Raw genomic sequence first — 18,092 nt, 5'->3', positions numbered from 1 at the left:
ACTTAATACAATACCATACGATGCAGGGCATGCTATTCCTTTTTCCTATTCTTAAAGAAAAAGAGGGAGTTCCCATGGTGGTTCTGCAGAAACGAATATAACTAGCATCCATGAGGACTCAGTTTCCATTCCTGGCCCTGCTCAGTGGGTTAAGGATCTGGCGTTGCCATGAGCTATGGTGTAGACTGCAGACATGGCTTGGATCCTGAGTAGGTGTGGCTGTGGTGTAGACCAGCAGCTGTAGCTCCAGTTTAACCCCTAGCCTGTAAACCTCCATATGTCTTGGGTGCGGCCCTAAAATATAAATAAATAAATAATAAAATAAAGAAAAAGATCTCATTACAGTTAGGCTACATTTTAGATCTCTGTGATAATATTTGCAACCTTTGTACAACAAGCAAGAGCGAAGGGGTATCCATGCCAACAGGATTGCTTTCTTATATTTTGACTCCAAATTATTTAAACCAAATGGATATTTTGATACATTTGGTGATGGTACCTTAAATGTAGAAAGCAACCTTGTCCTGCAAGGAGCCCCCTGAACTCAGAAATAAATATGTATCTCAAAAGAGAGCTCTGTTGTCATTCAGGATTTTCTTTGATTTTGTTTTTAAAAATAATCAGGAACATCTGTTGGTCTCCATTAAAAATGCATTTAACTAAAATTCACTTTTGTGGGTGTTGGGAGATTAGTAGTGGAATTTAGAAAAGTCACACAGTGAACAGAATATTGCAGCATTACAGATATTTCAAAAATACTATAAATCTACTATTTATCCTGTGTACAGCTTTGGTACAATTGAAATAAAACTCTTGCCACAAATGAAAGTGAGACCTTCACTAATTTCCATTCACCAGTGTTAGTAGAAGCCCCCCATGGGTTGTTAAGTCTGAGAGATGTGTGAACAAACATGATAATAAGCAAGCAAAGTGTATCATAAAATATACTGTGTTCATTTATTGTGACAACCAGGGTGTAATTATACTAGGAAATGTACTGCACTTTAGTCAGTGAAAGTAATAAAATCTGAACACCAGGAGACCTTTCTCTAGTCTGTGCTATTAAACTACTTTTGAGAGGAAGGCGGACAACCTAAAAATATGGGGGGAGTGTTCACTTTCATAGATCAGCAAAGCGGGGGGTGGTCAAAGAGAAGCCATCTTGTGGTCTAATAAATAAAACCTCTCTGCTTTTTCCTCATTACTTGTGGATATAGCACCAGAACATTTCCCCAATTCTGTGCAATTACAAACACCTAAATTTGTGTGGATTACAGATGCTATTCATTCCCCCTTTCTCCTTCTAATTAAGGTAATAGGAAAAACCTAAATAAAACTGTATTGGAAGTGCCTCTACAAAGCTGTAAGTAGAAAAGCAGGAAAAAAATTTATAGGAAAGATAAGGAGACAAAGGGACCACAGAGATGATAATGTTGCAAGATGTCGAGTAGGTGTAATGATTAAAGCATTAATGGAGGTCACTAGGAAAAGGTAAAGAACATGTAATTTTAGATTAGGAAACCCTGGGCTTCCCAGAGTGAACTGCAATTTGGGGAAGTGTAGTTAATTGAATTTTATGACACTTTTTATGAAAATTAAAATGCATATCTTTTACTACCTTAATAGTTTTATTGCTACTGTGAGATTTATGTACCTTGATATACCAAAAAGCATATGTAACAATTCACTGAAGACCACCAGAGTGGATTACTACAATCTTCTTTTGTGCTTTGGCAGCCGACAATCAAGATCATAATTACAGGATTGAAGCCACCTGCCAACTCAATGAACAGAACCACGTGGCTTCACATAAAATAGAAGCAATTCTAACATTAAAAAGAAAATGAGTGTTAAGGCAGAGGGGCCTTCAGGGACAGGCTAGGGAAAGCCGGGTATTTATTTATTTTTCCTGAGCACCAAATGACTGACTCTTACATTATCCTATTTACTGGCCGAGAAAGAAGTAGTGTCTGCCAAGACCTCTGTGATTAAATTAGACTATCCAATGAAATGTCTGCATTCTGAGTTGCTCGTGAGAGAACTTGTGAATTCAGATCTCTTATGGACAGGTTCACAGTAAATCCTAGATTTTAGAATTTATTTCTTCTAATGCATTGAGGCAGGAAGCAAGGATTGGTCTCATGTGGATAAAACTGTTGCCCTGGCACGCATTTCACCTGTTAAACCACTGGCAATTACCAAAAGTCAACATGATGTGAAAAACTGTGTCAAATCTGGTGAATCTATAGCAGATTTTTCAAGCCAGGAATTCTGACTTACTAAACAAATTAATCCATGCATATATAACATTTCTCTCTGATTTCCTCTAGATTTCATTTTCTAAGAGAAGTCTCCCATCAGTTCCTTAAGTCTAGTCGCTCCTTGCTCTGCCCTAGTTACATACCTGTCTCTATTAGAGCAGTGCTTCTCACACTCTAATGTGCATATGAATCACCTGGGATCTTGTTAAATGCAGATTCTGATTCATAGGCAAGTGAGAGAGGGGAGGTCTGTGGGTTTGCATCTCTAATGAACTTGCAGACGCTTCTGGTCCTCACTTTGAAAAGCAAAGTGTTAAAACACTTCTTAAATGGTAATGATCTGTACGTAAGCTGGTCATTTTCTCTATGAGCTCCATGAAAGCAAAGGCAGGGGTGGCAGTGCAACAGAGAGTAATGCCCACCCACCAGTTGGGGGAACAGTAAGTGTCTTACTACACATTATCTATAATTACCAACACAACCCTGCAATATCTGTAATCATGTCCTCATTTTACAGATGCAGAAGCCAAATCTCAGATACATTCATCAACTTGGCAGTGGCTACACAGGTACCATGTGGCAGTGCAATTCTGGCCCTCTTTGTCTCCAAAGTCTGAGAGCTTTCCACTATACCCACAGAGTATACACAGAGCCCAGCAGAGCACTTGATGTTATAGAAGATGCTCAAAAGATGTGTCTGGATGTGAATTTTTTCAATCTATACATTCTCCTTTGCTCATGTTATGTCCCTTGTATGGAACTCTCTCCCTGCTTCTCTCTATCCCATTGAGTTCTGCCTCACTTTCATTTGGCCAGCCCACTACTGTGTTTGCCCTTTCCTCTGAATTCACAAATAGCACCTGTTTGCATCACCCTATGAGTACTTAAGTCACTGGTTATCTTATTAACAATGAATTCCAATCACTGTATAAACATTTATTGAGTAACAACTGAACACCAAACATTGTTGCAAGCACTTGTGATAGATCATGGAACAAAAGAGACAATGCTCCCCACTGCCCTGGGTCTTGGGAGTCATTCTCCCAAGATGAACACTCCACTGGGGGCAGGAACCCAATCACTTCACTTTCTGGATTTCTCATAGTGCACAATTGAGAATAGTCTCAGATTCAGAAAATTTACCATGTAAATATGTTCCTAATCCACAAGAGCGTCTTAAACCTAAGGCCCTTTGTTTTCACACAAGTGACCATGGGAAGGTGGAAGGATGCTTTCACACTGTTTCTCATTTCTCACCAGCAGTGTTTCGGGCCAGAGCAGAGTATTAAGGTCTCCTATACAGTACAAGTATCAGCTGGAGAGACAGATCTCACTAAATTTAAATCATAGTCTTTTCCAGCAAAAGGAAATTATCTGTTCAGAAGTTTAGAAATTGCAGGCAGAATAGGCAAGTTCATGAAAGGTTAGCTTCACTGTCAAAGATGATCCTTTCCCTCCTTACACACTAAGACTCTAGACTAGAAAGCTGCTAACTAGGAAAAATCATGTGCTTATCACTTAAGGAATGTTTTTAACAACATCCCAAATTTGTACTCGCTTAAATAGAGAAAACATACTTTCCTGGGTTATTCAGAATGTTCTACATTCTACATCATTTTTAAAGGCTGCTCATCCACTGAAGGTTTACAAAGGTTTGCTCTTTGACGCTGTAGCCTCTGTAACATGGCACTGAGTGTTTTGGTCACATGCATTACCATGTATAAAAGACGGAGGCCTGAAGATGAGTGATTTTGATGGGAAAATAGGACTCAACTTGCTCTGTATTGTTCTTCCTCGTTTTTACAATTTCTTGTATTGAGGAAATCTGCATCTACTAATTCATCTTGTGTGTGTTCTAAAACATTTGAAATGGAAGTAAAGAAAGCCTCTGACTCCTCCCAATGTGACTATTTCATTCAACACTGAAAGAGGACATGACACGATCCACGGAGGACTTTCCATGGAATTTTAAGGGAGACAAACCTGAATTCTTATTCCTATTAACATGTGAACATAGGGATATTTCTTTACCTTGGATACAACTTTTGTAAAATAGATGTCATAATTCTTATTATGAGAGAATGATAATGAGAAAAATGTAATATTAAAAAACCCTGCATATGGTACATGTTCAATTAATAGCTGTAGTCTGAACTAACCATTCCACATCCCTAATTATAGTCTTTGTTTTTTTAATCACCAAAAAGCATTTATTTAAGTACTACTAATAGTTATAGTCAGCATTTAGCTAAGCACATACACAGACATGATCCCTGTACCAGTAAGATTTTCAGCTTAATTCAAATTTAAATAGATGTCTGAAGGAAGCTATCAACAAATAGCTATACAAACATGAAAGAAACAAAGACTGACGTCTTTGCCTTGCATTTCAGGACTAATTCAAAGTTTCCTTTCTCAAAGAGGAGGGCATCCCATTAATCAGATTTCTTTCCCCAAGTTCTTCCTTTTTATAGGACTTGGCAGGAAAGGTCTTTGGCTAAAATATAACTTGAGATAAGTGTTGTGTGACTGAGCTGCAGGCTGCGTCCTAGAAGAGCTTTAAACACAAGTAAAAATAGGTCTGAGTTGGGGAAATGAAGAGAAACAATATAAGAATAAAGTGACAATGAAATACAAATCCCGGTAGCTCTAGGGGCCTTAATTACCAGGCAAACCAAACCTCTCATTTTGTAAAAGGGAAAGTGAGGCCCACACATTCAAGTGACTTGTTCAAGGTCACAGACTGAGATCCTGACTGATCCACATACAGATCATTCTTTCTAAGTAAAGATACATAGAGAAAAGTGAAGATCTTACTTGATCTGGGGTATCTGTTAATGAGAAGGGAAATCATATCTAGCAAACTGAACTGAAATCACATTTACTTAGAAATTGGTAAGGACAGGTAAAGATGTGGAACAAGGCAACGAAAAAGGATGCTGTGTGAAGAACATACTATCTCATATGAACGGCATTTTTGACAGTGGCTTATTAACTTTCTTTTAGGTTAAAATTTGTTTTCAGCTAAGAACAATATTTTCCAATCCAAACCAATTACCAGAGCATTATTCTGAAGAACTCCAAGGATATGAATAGAGGGATATACATTTGGATTTAGTCATTTCCCTCATATTGCAGAGAAAATATTGTCTTGAACTGGATTTTTCACAGCATGAGTAGTCTAAATGGGAACTTTTCAAACATTTTTAAGATTGCCAGCCAACTGAAGAGGCTAATAGTCAAAATGAAAATTTGTGGGGCTTTTTTTTCAAATCACCACAAAAGAAAAATCCAAGATTTTACTGAGACCACCTCATAAATCTAGTCATGATTCTTTGCTTGTAAAAATTATCTAGGCAAATTTCCTTTACTCCATTAAAGATTTTGTTAAATCCAAGGCATGGAACTAAGAAGATGACTTTTGAGATCATTTAGTCTAATAGTTCTCAAATTTGGGGTGTAATAGAATCATCCAGAGGTTCCTAAAATACAGATTCACATGGTGTCACCCCACAGTTTCTAATCAGGCAGTATAGAATGTAAGAACATTCATTTCTAACTAATTCACAGGTTATGTTGACATTGTTGGTCCAGAAACCACATTATGGGAACTACTGATCTAGTCCAGCCTATTCATTTTACTACCTACTTTTTTCATTTAGGTAGACGAATTCTAGTTTTCCTAGAATTTACTTTTTATACTTTTTCTCAACCTCTCCAACAACCAGGCAAGTTCTATTTCTGATGCTGTCACTATGGACCATGAACTTGGCAGAACAACTGTGGTTTGCATAGATTGGGAAGTAGAAAATGTTCATCATTCTATTAGGCTGATGTCAGGAAAATTCCCCTAAAATACTGAACCAGACCAATAAGGCTGTGAGCCTCTTGCACTTGGTACAGTTATATACACAAATGTTATCTTCACCATATTTAATATGGAAAGAAAAAAAAAAGAGTATTTTGAATTCCATCTATATAACATAAAATGGGCACCTGGCTTGTCTGGAGCTATTGCACAGGCCACATTTAGAAAATTCTTCAAGGACATTGGTGGACTAGCTAAATCAGGGCAAACAAGTGATTTGCTGTTATAGAAGAAATAGTATGATTTTCCCCCCAGAGAGCTTATGTGATTGCTAGGAAAATCCCTAGTATTGCAAAATTGTAAAGCTTAGTTAGAAAAGATCAAAAAAGCAGTGCAGCATTTCATAATGATGTGATTATTCCTGCAGGTGTCAGCTAATTAATGAGAAAAAAGTAAAGTGAACAAAAAATTGTTATCTTGAAACAACTAAAGGTCTCAGAATTTGTTGGATTTAATGTGATAATATACAAAGCAGGACTTCAGTGGAATTCAAAAAAAATAGAAAGTGAGGTTTTTAAAATCCCTTTCTCATGGTATGTGCACATGCACACAAACTAACACACACATCCTTACTCAAAGCACTTTCTTTCTAGCCACGTATAACTCTAATTCCACATGGGTCTTTACCATTATGGATAAAGACAATGAAAATATATTTATAATAGCATGATAAAATATAATACACTATCCCTACCAGATATGTGTATATGTATTATTTAGAGAACTGTAGGGACAGGCACACACCTCAGTGACTTTGGGTGATTATGATGGGTCAATGTTGGTCCATTAATTGAACGAAACTACTACTCTGGTGAGTGCTGTTGATAATGGGGGAAGCAATTCATGTGCAGGAACAGGGGGCCTATGGGAAACCTCTGTACCATTCTCTTAGCTTGCTGTGAACCTAAAATTTCTTTAAAACACAAAGTCTTTTTAAAAAAGCAGGTAACTAATACGGGCTTCAAGACAACCATTTTCAAGTATTACTGAGCATTTACTGTGAGAAACAATAGCAAAAATGGAAAAATGGAATGTGAAATACAGCTGGGAAGTAAAGGCACACACACATAAAAAGACACTTGTTAGACACTTAACTCTTGGACACTCAGAAGCTGATAAATCGCCCACTAACAGAAGACTATCCTACTCTGAGTGAACTTGATCTGAGCTACATCATCTCAATGGACGGAACTTTCTTAGGCAGAGTAAAAGACAGGGAGGAGGAGGACAAAGGATGAGGTGAAGGTGAAGGTGAGTAGAGAACATTAAGTGACTACACCAGCGTGTGCCTATACATGTCAGTGTCAAAGAGCTGATGTCTGAGCATATAAGGCAAGGACAGCTGTATTTGCTGAGCAAGATAGTGGGGAATCGTAAATGTGAATAAAAGAGTATAAGAATGCTAGGGAAATGAACGTCAGGGAAACATACTGGCAATGTTAGAAAAGGAAACATTGGAGTTAGAGGAAGAGGATTTTCCAAGTAATCCTAAAACCATAAAGGATAGCTTGTACTGAAGACCCTATTCCATTTGGTTTTACACCATTATAGCTTTCAGGGACTCAGTTTAAAACACAAACAATCAATCAAACAAGTGAAACCAGGACAATTATCATCATATGGCTTGCAGGCACTGCATTCCAGAAGAGCAATTGCCTTCAGTTTTATAGGCAGCAGCCTCTCGTACTGTACTCCATAGATCAATTTTAGCTTCATGAGATTTAATTTTAAGAACCTTAAGTTTTTATCATGTGCACTTCCACAACACTGAAAGTTCTCCCAAATTCTGATTTACAGAATTATTGTCACTGTCAATAAAAGGAATGTTCCTGACACACCGAAATCCAGTTTAATTACTTCTGTGTTGTCTCCTGCGGCCAAGAGGAAATGATAGTTCTCTGACACTTCTCTGTTTTTAATTTAGTAAAATGGAGCACTTGCCCAAATAGGACCTGTGAGAGCAGACTGGTGATTGATGTTATGGAAGATGGACCCCACAGATTCAGAACACAGCCTTCCTCTGAGGTTGTGATGATTGCATGAATCCGGATCCTTGGTTCTGGATTCCTTATAGCTGGGCATTTGAGTGACCATCAAGGATCTGACATGGAAACATGGCTGAGATTATTTATGCATCAAGTCATGACCTGGAGAGGTTTGGCAAACATATTTGAAGGGAATGCTTTTACCCAGCTCCATTCCCAATGTCAGTTTTGTCCTGAGCTGCTGGAATCCAGAGGAGGCCCTGAAAACTTCCCAACAGGAGATGCCAAATATTAAAATATACCCCGTACCATTCAAGTAAAGAAACCAAGCAAAATGTGTTCTTTATTTTCCGCTACATATTCCATCTGTTTCTCTCCCTAAAGGGTCATATGTTATATATTTATAAGAAGCGTTCACACCTACGCGAACACAGTTTCCACTGTCTCCGTCAAACACAACCTCCTCCTTGTTCACGACCCATTTTTTAAACATCCTTCTATATCAGCTCATCCTTTTATGAAACTTGTTTCATTCTGAAATCATTTCAAGTTAAGAAACGCCTTTGTACCTTCCTATCTCACCAAATCCTGGGGAGATTAAGCCTCCAGCTCTACAGGCCCTTTTCTGAGAGATGTGAATTTAGATCATTAGGGTCATTAAAATCATACACTCCATAATACCCAGAGCTAACAACCACCTTGTACTTTATGCTGCTGTAGAATGTGACCAGAGAAGTAACCATGTATAACAGCAATGAGCTGCAGAGGAGACCATAATTCCTCCCCATAAAAGAATCCTACACTTTTTAATTGCTACAGTAAATCTCATTAAAGACACAGAATGCTTTGTTAACAGAGGAAAAAGGATCACTGAGCAAGGTGTACTTTCTTCACAGTAACTTTTATTTTTTCCCTTGTGACTAGAAGAATATTTGTTAATGAAAGCCCAACATTATTTTTGTCATGACCTTTTTCCTGGCCACTGCACATTTCCCCTAAGCTTGCTGTCCCTTCCCTACAAACCCAAGGGGCCCTTGGTCCTGACTACTCATCCTGTAGGAACTTTTCATGGTCTGGGCTTCACATATTCTCTCATCTCATGCCTGTGAATCTTCCAAAAACCTTCACAGACCATACTGCTAACCTCTAACTTCATTTTTTTTCCTTTCTGCCTCAACACTGCATAAAGAGAAAACTGAGATGTAACCAACACAATAAAACACTTGGCGCACAGTGGTCAGCACAGTTCTGAATCTCTGCTCCTCCTTTCCCCTAATATACCTTGAGAATCTGATTTGAGTTAAAGAATCTTGGGAAATATTTTACCTGACTTCATTATCAAATATTAAATTATTATTTTTGAGGAACTCAGGCTGTCACAGAAACATCACACAAAATTCCCATCTCTCTTTCATAATCAGTACCTCTTCTGTAATAGAGTTGAAAGTTAATGACAGCATGTCTTAAACAGCTATGACTTTTTAACTCATATTTGGAAGCAGAACTGAGCAGTTAAGGGGAAGAGCATGTTGCCTGTAACACAATGCTTAAAATTAAATGTAAGAATCAGGAGTCAGACGAAAATGGGAAAAAAAAAAAAAAAAGCCCGCAATATTAAATGTCAGTCATTACTAACTTCTACAGGGACTTTTATATCTGGGGAATTCAGAAACTATCCCCTCTCTGGGAAGAGTTGTGGGTGCAAGTAAGAATACAGGCTTGAAGTTAGACAAACTTACTTTCAAACTCTTTCTGTGTCGATTAATAGCCATTTCAGTCTAGAGAAGTTACTTAAACTGCCCATGCCTCAATATCCTGACTTGTAAATTAAAAATAATATTTAGTAAAATTGAAAAGATAAAGTTTATACCATATGAACAACATGCATATAATACCTATTAACTATGTGACTTACATTAAAATATGTTGGTGTCATCTACTCAAAAATATTTTGTAGTCCTTTTTATGCACTAGTCAGGTAGATCTACAGGTGCAGAAAGTGTATAAACAACTTAGGCCTGATCTAACCACTTCCTCCCAAATTCAGTAATAATTTTATTCTTTTTTTAAATCAAATGTCTATTTCACAGACTAATTATCTTTAATCTTATGCCCTTTCTTTTAAAAAATATCCATGACAATCAGGTTCCATATATTTGGAAATTATCTAACATTTTACTCTCTTTGCATATCTTTTCATTTTATTTTGTAATGGCCACACCCAAGGCATATGGAAGTTCCTGGGCCAAGGATTGAATCTAAGCTGCATTTGCTGCAATCCCAGATCCTTTAATCCACCGTGCAGGCCAGGGATGGAACCCGCACCCTCTACATCCACCCAAACCTCTGCAATCAGATTCTTTTTTTTTTTTTTTTTTCCAGGGCATCACCCCAGGCAAAAGTTCACAGGCTAGGGGACGAATCAGAGCTGCAGCTGCCAGTCTATACCACAGCCACAGCAACACCAGATCCTTAACCCACTGTGAGAGACCAGGGATCGAAACTGCATCCTCAAGGATACTAGTTGAGTTATTACCGATGAGCCACAACGAGAACTCCTGCAGTTGGATTCTTAACCTTCTGCACCACAGTAGGATAATAAATGAATATGAAATTATTTATTGTTTATACTTATATAGTATCATGTAGGATCCTGAGAATTCACCATGATTAATCATTTCATTCACAAGGGCTTTTTTAATGCAACATTTCTGGGGAAGTAAAATCCAGGTAAAAACTAAGAGTAACCTAAAGGCCCTCAGTTTCAAAAACAAGCACCTCAGATTCAGGCAGCCTCCCCACCCGAGCCTAGGTTCCGCCCTCACTGTGTTGCTATGGCTAGACAGTAAAGTGAGAAACTTTAGCAAAATGCACTCACACAAGAAGAGAATTATTCACACATAGGCTCAAGTTATAGAGCTCTCAGAAATACCGTCTAGTGAGAACTGGAACCATGGAAGCACCTGAAGGATCATTAAAGATGACTGGCAAAACCTTCTCTCAATGGAGCCCCAATCTAGATGTGTTCTGGTGGAATAAGATGGTATTAGCACAATAATGTAAACATCAAGGCCACCTTCAATTCTCCATAAGCCCTGCAATGAAGAGCACCAATGCAAGAGCTAAATCAAGGTCCACACAGTCAAACTTTTTTTTGTCTTTTTGTCTTTTAGGGCCACACCCACGGCATATGGAGGTCCCCAAGCTAGGAGTCTAATGGGAGCTGTAGCAGCCAGCCTCTGCCGCAGCCACAGCAAGGTCAGATCCGAGCCATGTCTGCAGCCTACACCAAAGCCCATGGCAATGCCAGATCCTTAACCCTTTGAGCGAAGCCAGGGATCAAACCCGTAATCTCATGGTTCCTAGTCAGATTCGTTTCCGCTGTGCCACTATAGGAACTCCTCACACAGTCTAATTTTTAAGCAAGCCAGAAAAATTAGAGGGAACTAGCAGAGGGAAAAAAAATCAATTGGGCTTCCTTTTTTGACATCTGGGGCCAAATTGACACCAGTTACACAGTGCAAAAAGCTTCTTAGAATCATGGATCATTCAGCTGCTGAAAAATACTGGGGACTAATCTCAATAATTCAAATACAGCAATACTCTACACCCCACCGTTTCGGGGTTTTTCTTCCCACTTAAATTTTCTTATATAGATACAGCTTAAAACTGTCATTTGACTACCCAATTGCAACGTGAAAAGAGACTAATGCTTCCTTTTATGCATTTACTTTTATGATGTCTATTACCAACCAGAAGAACAAAGATAAATTTATATAAAATAGCAGAAGATAGCACTTCTATTATATAGTACACTTCTCTATCATACATTATGCTTTCTGTTCAGTCTTTTATTGCATTTTCTGACTCAGTATGAACAATGCTTTAATCCTTTATGGTTTAACCTAAGACAGGTCTGACCCTAGATAGTTTTTCTAAAGCATTATCAGTAAATATCACTTATGAATTGCTTTAAACAACTCAAGGTCTGCCTTTTAGAAAGGCTTGAACGATTCAAGGTTAATAAGATTCATCATACAATGAGGATCTGGTTATGGACATAGCTAATTGCTAAATTTTATTCAGCCATAAACAGCCTCAGTAGTAAATCATCTCATAGCTTAATACTACTGGCAGCTCTACAGGAGACAGAAATAATATTACTTTGATTCAAGTTATTTTTATGTATGTTATGATTCATTTCTAGTAGTTCTGATATTGATGCTCAGATACTGGATATTGGATTCTCTTTACAAACAACAAAAGAAGGTGAGACACAAAACTGAAGATATTTTTAAATGCCACGGTAACAAGTCAGAGTCAAATTATTTCATCCTTATTTCAATGAACAATTCTAATTGTCATACAAAAGATATGATAAATTCCTACCCGGAAGATTTTCTTCAGGCAAAGTTTAGAATTCTGAAAATAGTCTTTTAAGGGCAGTGCCCACATCCTTCTAGCACCAAAATAACAGCACTATGATGTATTAATCCCTTATGGTAACAGACACCATTGAAGCTGAACTGTAATTTGGCACATGACATTTCTACAGTAATGCAATGTGACAACGTTATTATGTTCTCTATTTTCCATGTGATCATAGCCATATTCATCTTCCCCAACCTGACATTAAATTAGCTAATGTGGTTACATTCTATTCTGGACCACAGAGTCAAAGTGGAAAAGGATTATCAAAGCACAGTGGTTTGAGGATGGGGTGTGTGTGTGTGTGTGTGTGTGTGTGTGTGTGTGTGTGTGTGTGTGTGTGTGTGTGTGTGTGTGTATGTGTGTGCGCGCATGCGCAAACATGAACAGGTGGTAGGCAGATTTACTATAACAAATGTAAACTCTGAGCACAGACCTGGCAGGTAGCAGGATACACTCAGTAAGTAGTTGCATCCAGGAGAAAGTTCATAAATCCAAGTGGTAAGTACAAAAATATTTGCTCTAAGATTTCAGACAAGGAAAGGCAGGCCCAGGTCAGAGGACCTGGGACACTTCCATGGGATGAAACAGCTTAAGTGGAGATCAAGTAATGAAATTATATTTCTTCAAGCAGATACAGTGAAAGGAATGTTTCCTAGGTAGAATGAGCGCATTCCCCAGGAGAGATTAGCATAAGCAATGGTGAGGAAATTGGGAAAGTGTAACATTGTTCAGAAAGCAATAAGTAAGTTAATTGGCAGTAACATGCTATATGGACAAGGTTCTGCAATAGATAAGAATGAAAACGAAAGCTGGGGTCAGACCCTGGAGGTTCATGAACTACAAACTGGTGAATGTGGAGAGTACTATAGACCACTGAGGATGTACTAGAAATCCTTACGCAAGATGCACGCATGAAGTCAACATTGATTTAGGGAGTTATTATTACCACCAATTATAGGCAACGTCAGGTACAAAACATTGGGCCTATGAATCAAAAAGTAAAAGGAATATTGTCCCTGAGAGAAGCGTAATTCTTATAGGGATATATGAACAAGCATATGTAACTATAAGGTAGAAAGTGATGGCTTGTAAAAGAGCATAATAAAAGTTCTATAGGTCAGAGGAGGGAAAACATTGCTGCTGGTTAGGAGAAACAGGAAGAGGTGGTGATATTTAAACTAGGGACAAAAGGAAAAAGCACAGAACTGGTATGGAGGCATGGGATGGACTGGATGAGGGAGGGGTAAGAAGGAGGAAACTCAACAAGCTGATTGCTATAAGGAGCCAGAAAAATTATATTGGGGACCTAAAACATGGGCCCTGTGTGTGTGTGTGTGTGTGTGTGTGTGTGTGTGTGCGTGTGTGTGTGTGTGTGTGTGTGTGTATGGAAGAACTGAGGAGTTACTAACACTACACCAACCTACATACACACATACACACACTCTCAGAGCAATTATTGTTGTCAATGGTTAGGTCATTTTGATGGCAACTTTCCTAAATCGCAACTTTCCAGGGCAGAAAGAGTTTAACACTTTTCTTTAAAAATAGCTTTTGGCATCACTTTGCATCACTTTGCCTAAGTGCCTCTTTTGAAAGATTCTTTTAAGTTCATTTATTAATTAGTGTGATTTATCCAATATTACACTTACAAGGGAAAACGTATTCCCATCTTCCCATTGTTAATTATGTCTCCAGGCTAAAAAAAAAATAAATTTTTCTCGTTGCTCTAACTCGCTCTATGAAACTTGTCAGAGAGATGACATTTAGAAGGTCTATGAGGGGATGGGCATGTGGTGGGGGATGGGGGAAATCTCATTTGCAGGGTGATGTGCTCTTTCCTTTTAAAAGTTTTATTTCTATTCCCCCCCCCTTTTTTTTCTATGTGGTTGAAGCCTGCAACCACAGAATTTCTGGGTAAATATCTAAGCTGGAGAAGAAAATTTCATTAAGAAATGAAATGTCTTACTTAAATGGCTTCATTAAAAAAAAAGTCAACCTCTACACAAAAAAGGACTTCGTTAAAATCCCAGAAATCGCAGTAATTACACTTGTGAAACTTACAGAAAAACAGTGAGATGCAGAGATAAGGTTTATTTTGATCAGTTTAAAAAGTGAAGAAAATATGGCATTCTACTTCTCTTGCCATATCAACTGCACGTCTTCAAGATAACCATTACTATTGTACCTTCTACAAATTAGAATTGATACGAAAATGAGATTTGCTTTTAAGTATTGATCAGTACCAATATATCCCCACCACCAAAATGCCAACATACAAACCAGAAAACTATTTCATATTTCCAGAAAACCTTCGAAGAGGTCATGATTTAATCAGAATGCATGCATTCTGAGAGCCCTCCAAAGAAATTTTAATGCTGATTTGTGCAAGAGGCATATCAGGAGAAACATTTATTGAATGACAGTTCCCTTATTTACAAGGAAATAACAAACAGCCTTATCATTGTCATCACCACTACTAGCACTTGAGAGCAGCCTTCAAATCATTTTCTGTAAAAATGATTTGAAGACAGCATGATACTTAAGGTAGGATCTTGATGTTCCTTTATGAAATGTCTAGCAAATACATACAGAAACTTATATCCTTTCTACTTAACCAGTATATGAGGATACACAATCCGACACATCCAAATAACAACTGTTTTGTAAAACAGAGAAATTAGACTCTAGGTTTGGCAGAGAAAGTTCTTTAGCAAAATGAAAACTCATTTCATGCAAAAAAAAAAAAAGTAAAAAAATAAAACACCTCTTAGCTACATCTGTCAGGTTCATATTCAGGATTAAAAATTTGACATAATCATAATAAATTACCAGTCTTCCAATTTGTCCTTGAAAATAAGTTCATGTTATTTTCTGTATTTTCTATTGGGCAGGAGCAACTGTAGGAAGTTACTATTCTATATACACAGATACATACCTTTATTAAAAGGATATGTAGGTTCTTTGCTTTATGTACATAGAAATATGCATGAAGTCTTTATTTAAGGTTATTTATGTAACTACAAATGGGGCTTAATGCTTGTACGTGTGATGTGATTTTCAAAAATAGTGTTTGCAAATGTGTGATGGTTTGAATACATATTTCTTGCTTCAGTTTCCTGTAATTCTATGGAAGAGGTCATTGGTAGGAATGAAGACTAAATACTCTTCTTTCTATGGTGCTACAATCCTTATGAGCTGTTTCCAAGTACTATTTATTTTTTGTATTAGTTGATTTTTCTTCCTATAGTCAATATTTTGGATAGGAAACCTGAAGATTGCTAGGGAACTGTAATATAGCACTAGGCTGCAACAACTCAGTTCAATAGTGTATTTCAATTTGACCCCAGCTTCAACACTGTGATATAGCTATCTACTGATGTGAATGGAGTCTCAAATAGACTAGAGTCAGGATGAACAAACTCTAGTCTTTCTTTAAATCCAAACTCAATCCCAGCCTTTGCCTGGAAGCCCAAACTTCCAACCACCTCATTTATTCCACCATTCTCTAGCTTCTTCTTAAATGTTGTAGCATTTGCAAAGTAAGCATATACTCTATTTTACAATCGGAAGGCCTTGTCAGATAGAGTTCCTCAATAGTATGGAATGCAATGTTTTAAAGGAAACATTTTTATCATTTTGATGCAATTTTTAAAGCATTAACTATTTGAAAGTTAAACAGAACTTCATCCTACACCAGTTAATTTGGTCTCAAAATCCACACAGCCAACATGTAAATTAGGCATTCACAGACATCCCATAATATAATGTGAATGCTGTTTCTCTGTGAGAGTAAAGGGAAAAAACACAAGTGGCTGAGATATAATGGAGAGCAATTGAAGGGCAAAGTTTAAACATTGTGTGTGTGTGTTTTAACACAGAGGCAGTATGGGCTTGAAAAGTTACAGAGAAAAACATAGTGAGACCTGTCAACATTCACTAAAAATCCAGCCCTCAAGATAAAATCTTATGAAATCAAATATTACTTAATAGAAAGCAACATGAAGTCTCTTTCAAAGACTAGGGAAGAAGTACCATATATAGGAAATGAAAAAAAAAATTTTTTAACCAAGTCGCCATGAACAATTAGAAAAAATTACAACACATAGCTGAAGACCCAAGAATCACTATCATCATAACTTTTGGCTAATGGCATCCTTGACTGACGATTTAGTATTTCAAAAGTTTCTTTCTGTAGAACCAAATGTTTCTCATGGTTAGGACCATTTAACTTATTCATGGATAATATAAAGACTCCCAGCTTTAGTCCCGAGGTATCAGACAGTGGCTGGAAGCAACGACAAGCATCAGTCCACATTCCGAGAGGTACTTACGGTCATTGCAGAGTGGCCCACTGAAGGAAGTCATACTACAGTCACAGCTGAAGCCATCCCACTGCTGCAAGCACACACCTTGATTGGAACATGAGTCCTCCTGGCAGGTTGTGCTGGGCCCTGTAAAACAATCCAAAAGAAACTTGGGTTCTTTAAAAAAAATCCAAAAGTGTTTTATACATGAGCTAGGTCACACAGAGTAGTTGCCAACACCTCAAATCACACGACCAAACTAATTCTAGTTCACACACCTGAATTAGGAACAGAGAAGCTGTGATATGAAGGTTTTCTGAAGTTTTAAATATAGTACTAAATGCATTATACTAGTAAACTAAACCAACAAATAGTAAAAGCAAGCACATAGCTTCTAGTATGATCACAGTAGCAGGTAATCTCATTATCATCAACAATTCTCTATCACTGTTTGGATTTTAGAAAAATGCATGGATCTCCTTAACTTGTGACCAATGGGTAGAGACACCATGAGAAATGGAGATTATAACTTCATGAAACTGAGATAAAGATTGGCAAAATAACTGAAGAGAGTTATGCAAAAATGCCATACAAGTTTCTAAAAGTTTTCTTGCACAAACTATGAATAAAGTTATGATTGTTGGGTGTTTTGGATAGGTATGTTGGCAAGTATCAATTCACATGCTTTAACAATTTCATGCAATTAAACATAAAATTAAAAACTCTGTTTAAAATGACATGCCCCCACTTAACATACAAGTAAAAAGAATGCTAGTCTATTTCTAAAGAATCATAACTAGAACACTGAAAAACAAAGAAAGATGATCAAAGCACTGAAGGTAATCACTATACAAACATATTCAAGACTGAAAGCCTTTATGCAAACTAAGCTACTAAGTTTTCTTCCACAATGTTCAAGAGGGGAAAAATTAAGTCTGCATCCAAATCACGGTAACTGCAAAAATGTAAAAAATGTTATTTTGAGGTTTCCACTGGGTTATTATGGGGTTTCAGTCTTGTTTTATACACACAGGGCTATCTACCTTGCAAGTCAGCTTTCATCAATGCAACTTTGTCAGCAAAATAAAAAAAAAGCAAAATATATTAAATGTTAGTAAGCAATACTGAAAATGAGGCAAACAAAGAAGAACGTTCAGATTCAAAAAAAGCATGCTGCTGTAACGGGGAAGAGAAATGCTATGTAGAGCAAACAAATTAATAACTAACAGCCATAAATCTTAAG

At 37.4% G+C, this 18,092-nt stretch overlaps 1 protein-coding gene across 44 annotated transcripts in view; it reads right to left on the bottom strand.

Annotated features, from left to right (window-relative positions):
* The window catches only part of NRXN1 (neurexin 1), a 1,114,780-nt gene that overhangs the window by 515,750 nt on the left and 580,938 nt on the right, over window positions 1-18,092 (bottom strand). For 32 of the 44 annotated variants that reach the window (XM_021088268.1, XM_021088246.1, XM_021088267.1 and 29 more), the window contains one exon: window positions 16,877-16,996. In XM_021088268.1, coding sequence (XP_020943927.1) covers window positions 16,877-16,996 — 120 coding nt within the window. Of the gene's footprint in view, window positions 1-16,876; window positions 16,997-17,892; window positions 17,920-18,092 lie in introns of all 44 variants that reach the window. The other 12 variants (XM_021088237.1, XM_021088235.1, XM_021088238.1 and 9 more) reach the window with 1 other exon arrangement.

This window comes from Sus scrofa, chromosome 3, assembly GCF_000003025.6.
Source record: "Sus scrofa isolate TJ Tabasco breed Duroc chromosome 3, Sscrofa11.1, whole genome shotgun sequence".
Classification (NCBI taxonomy): Eukaryota; Metazoa; Chordata; class Mammalia; order Artiodactyla; family Suidae; genus Sus; species Sus scrofa.
This window is presented reverse-complemented; position numbering and strand designations above follow the sequence as displayed.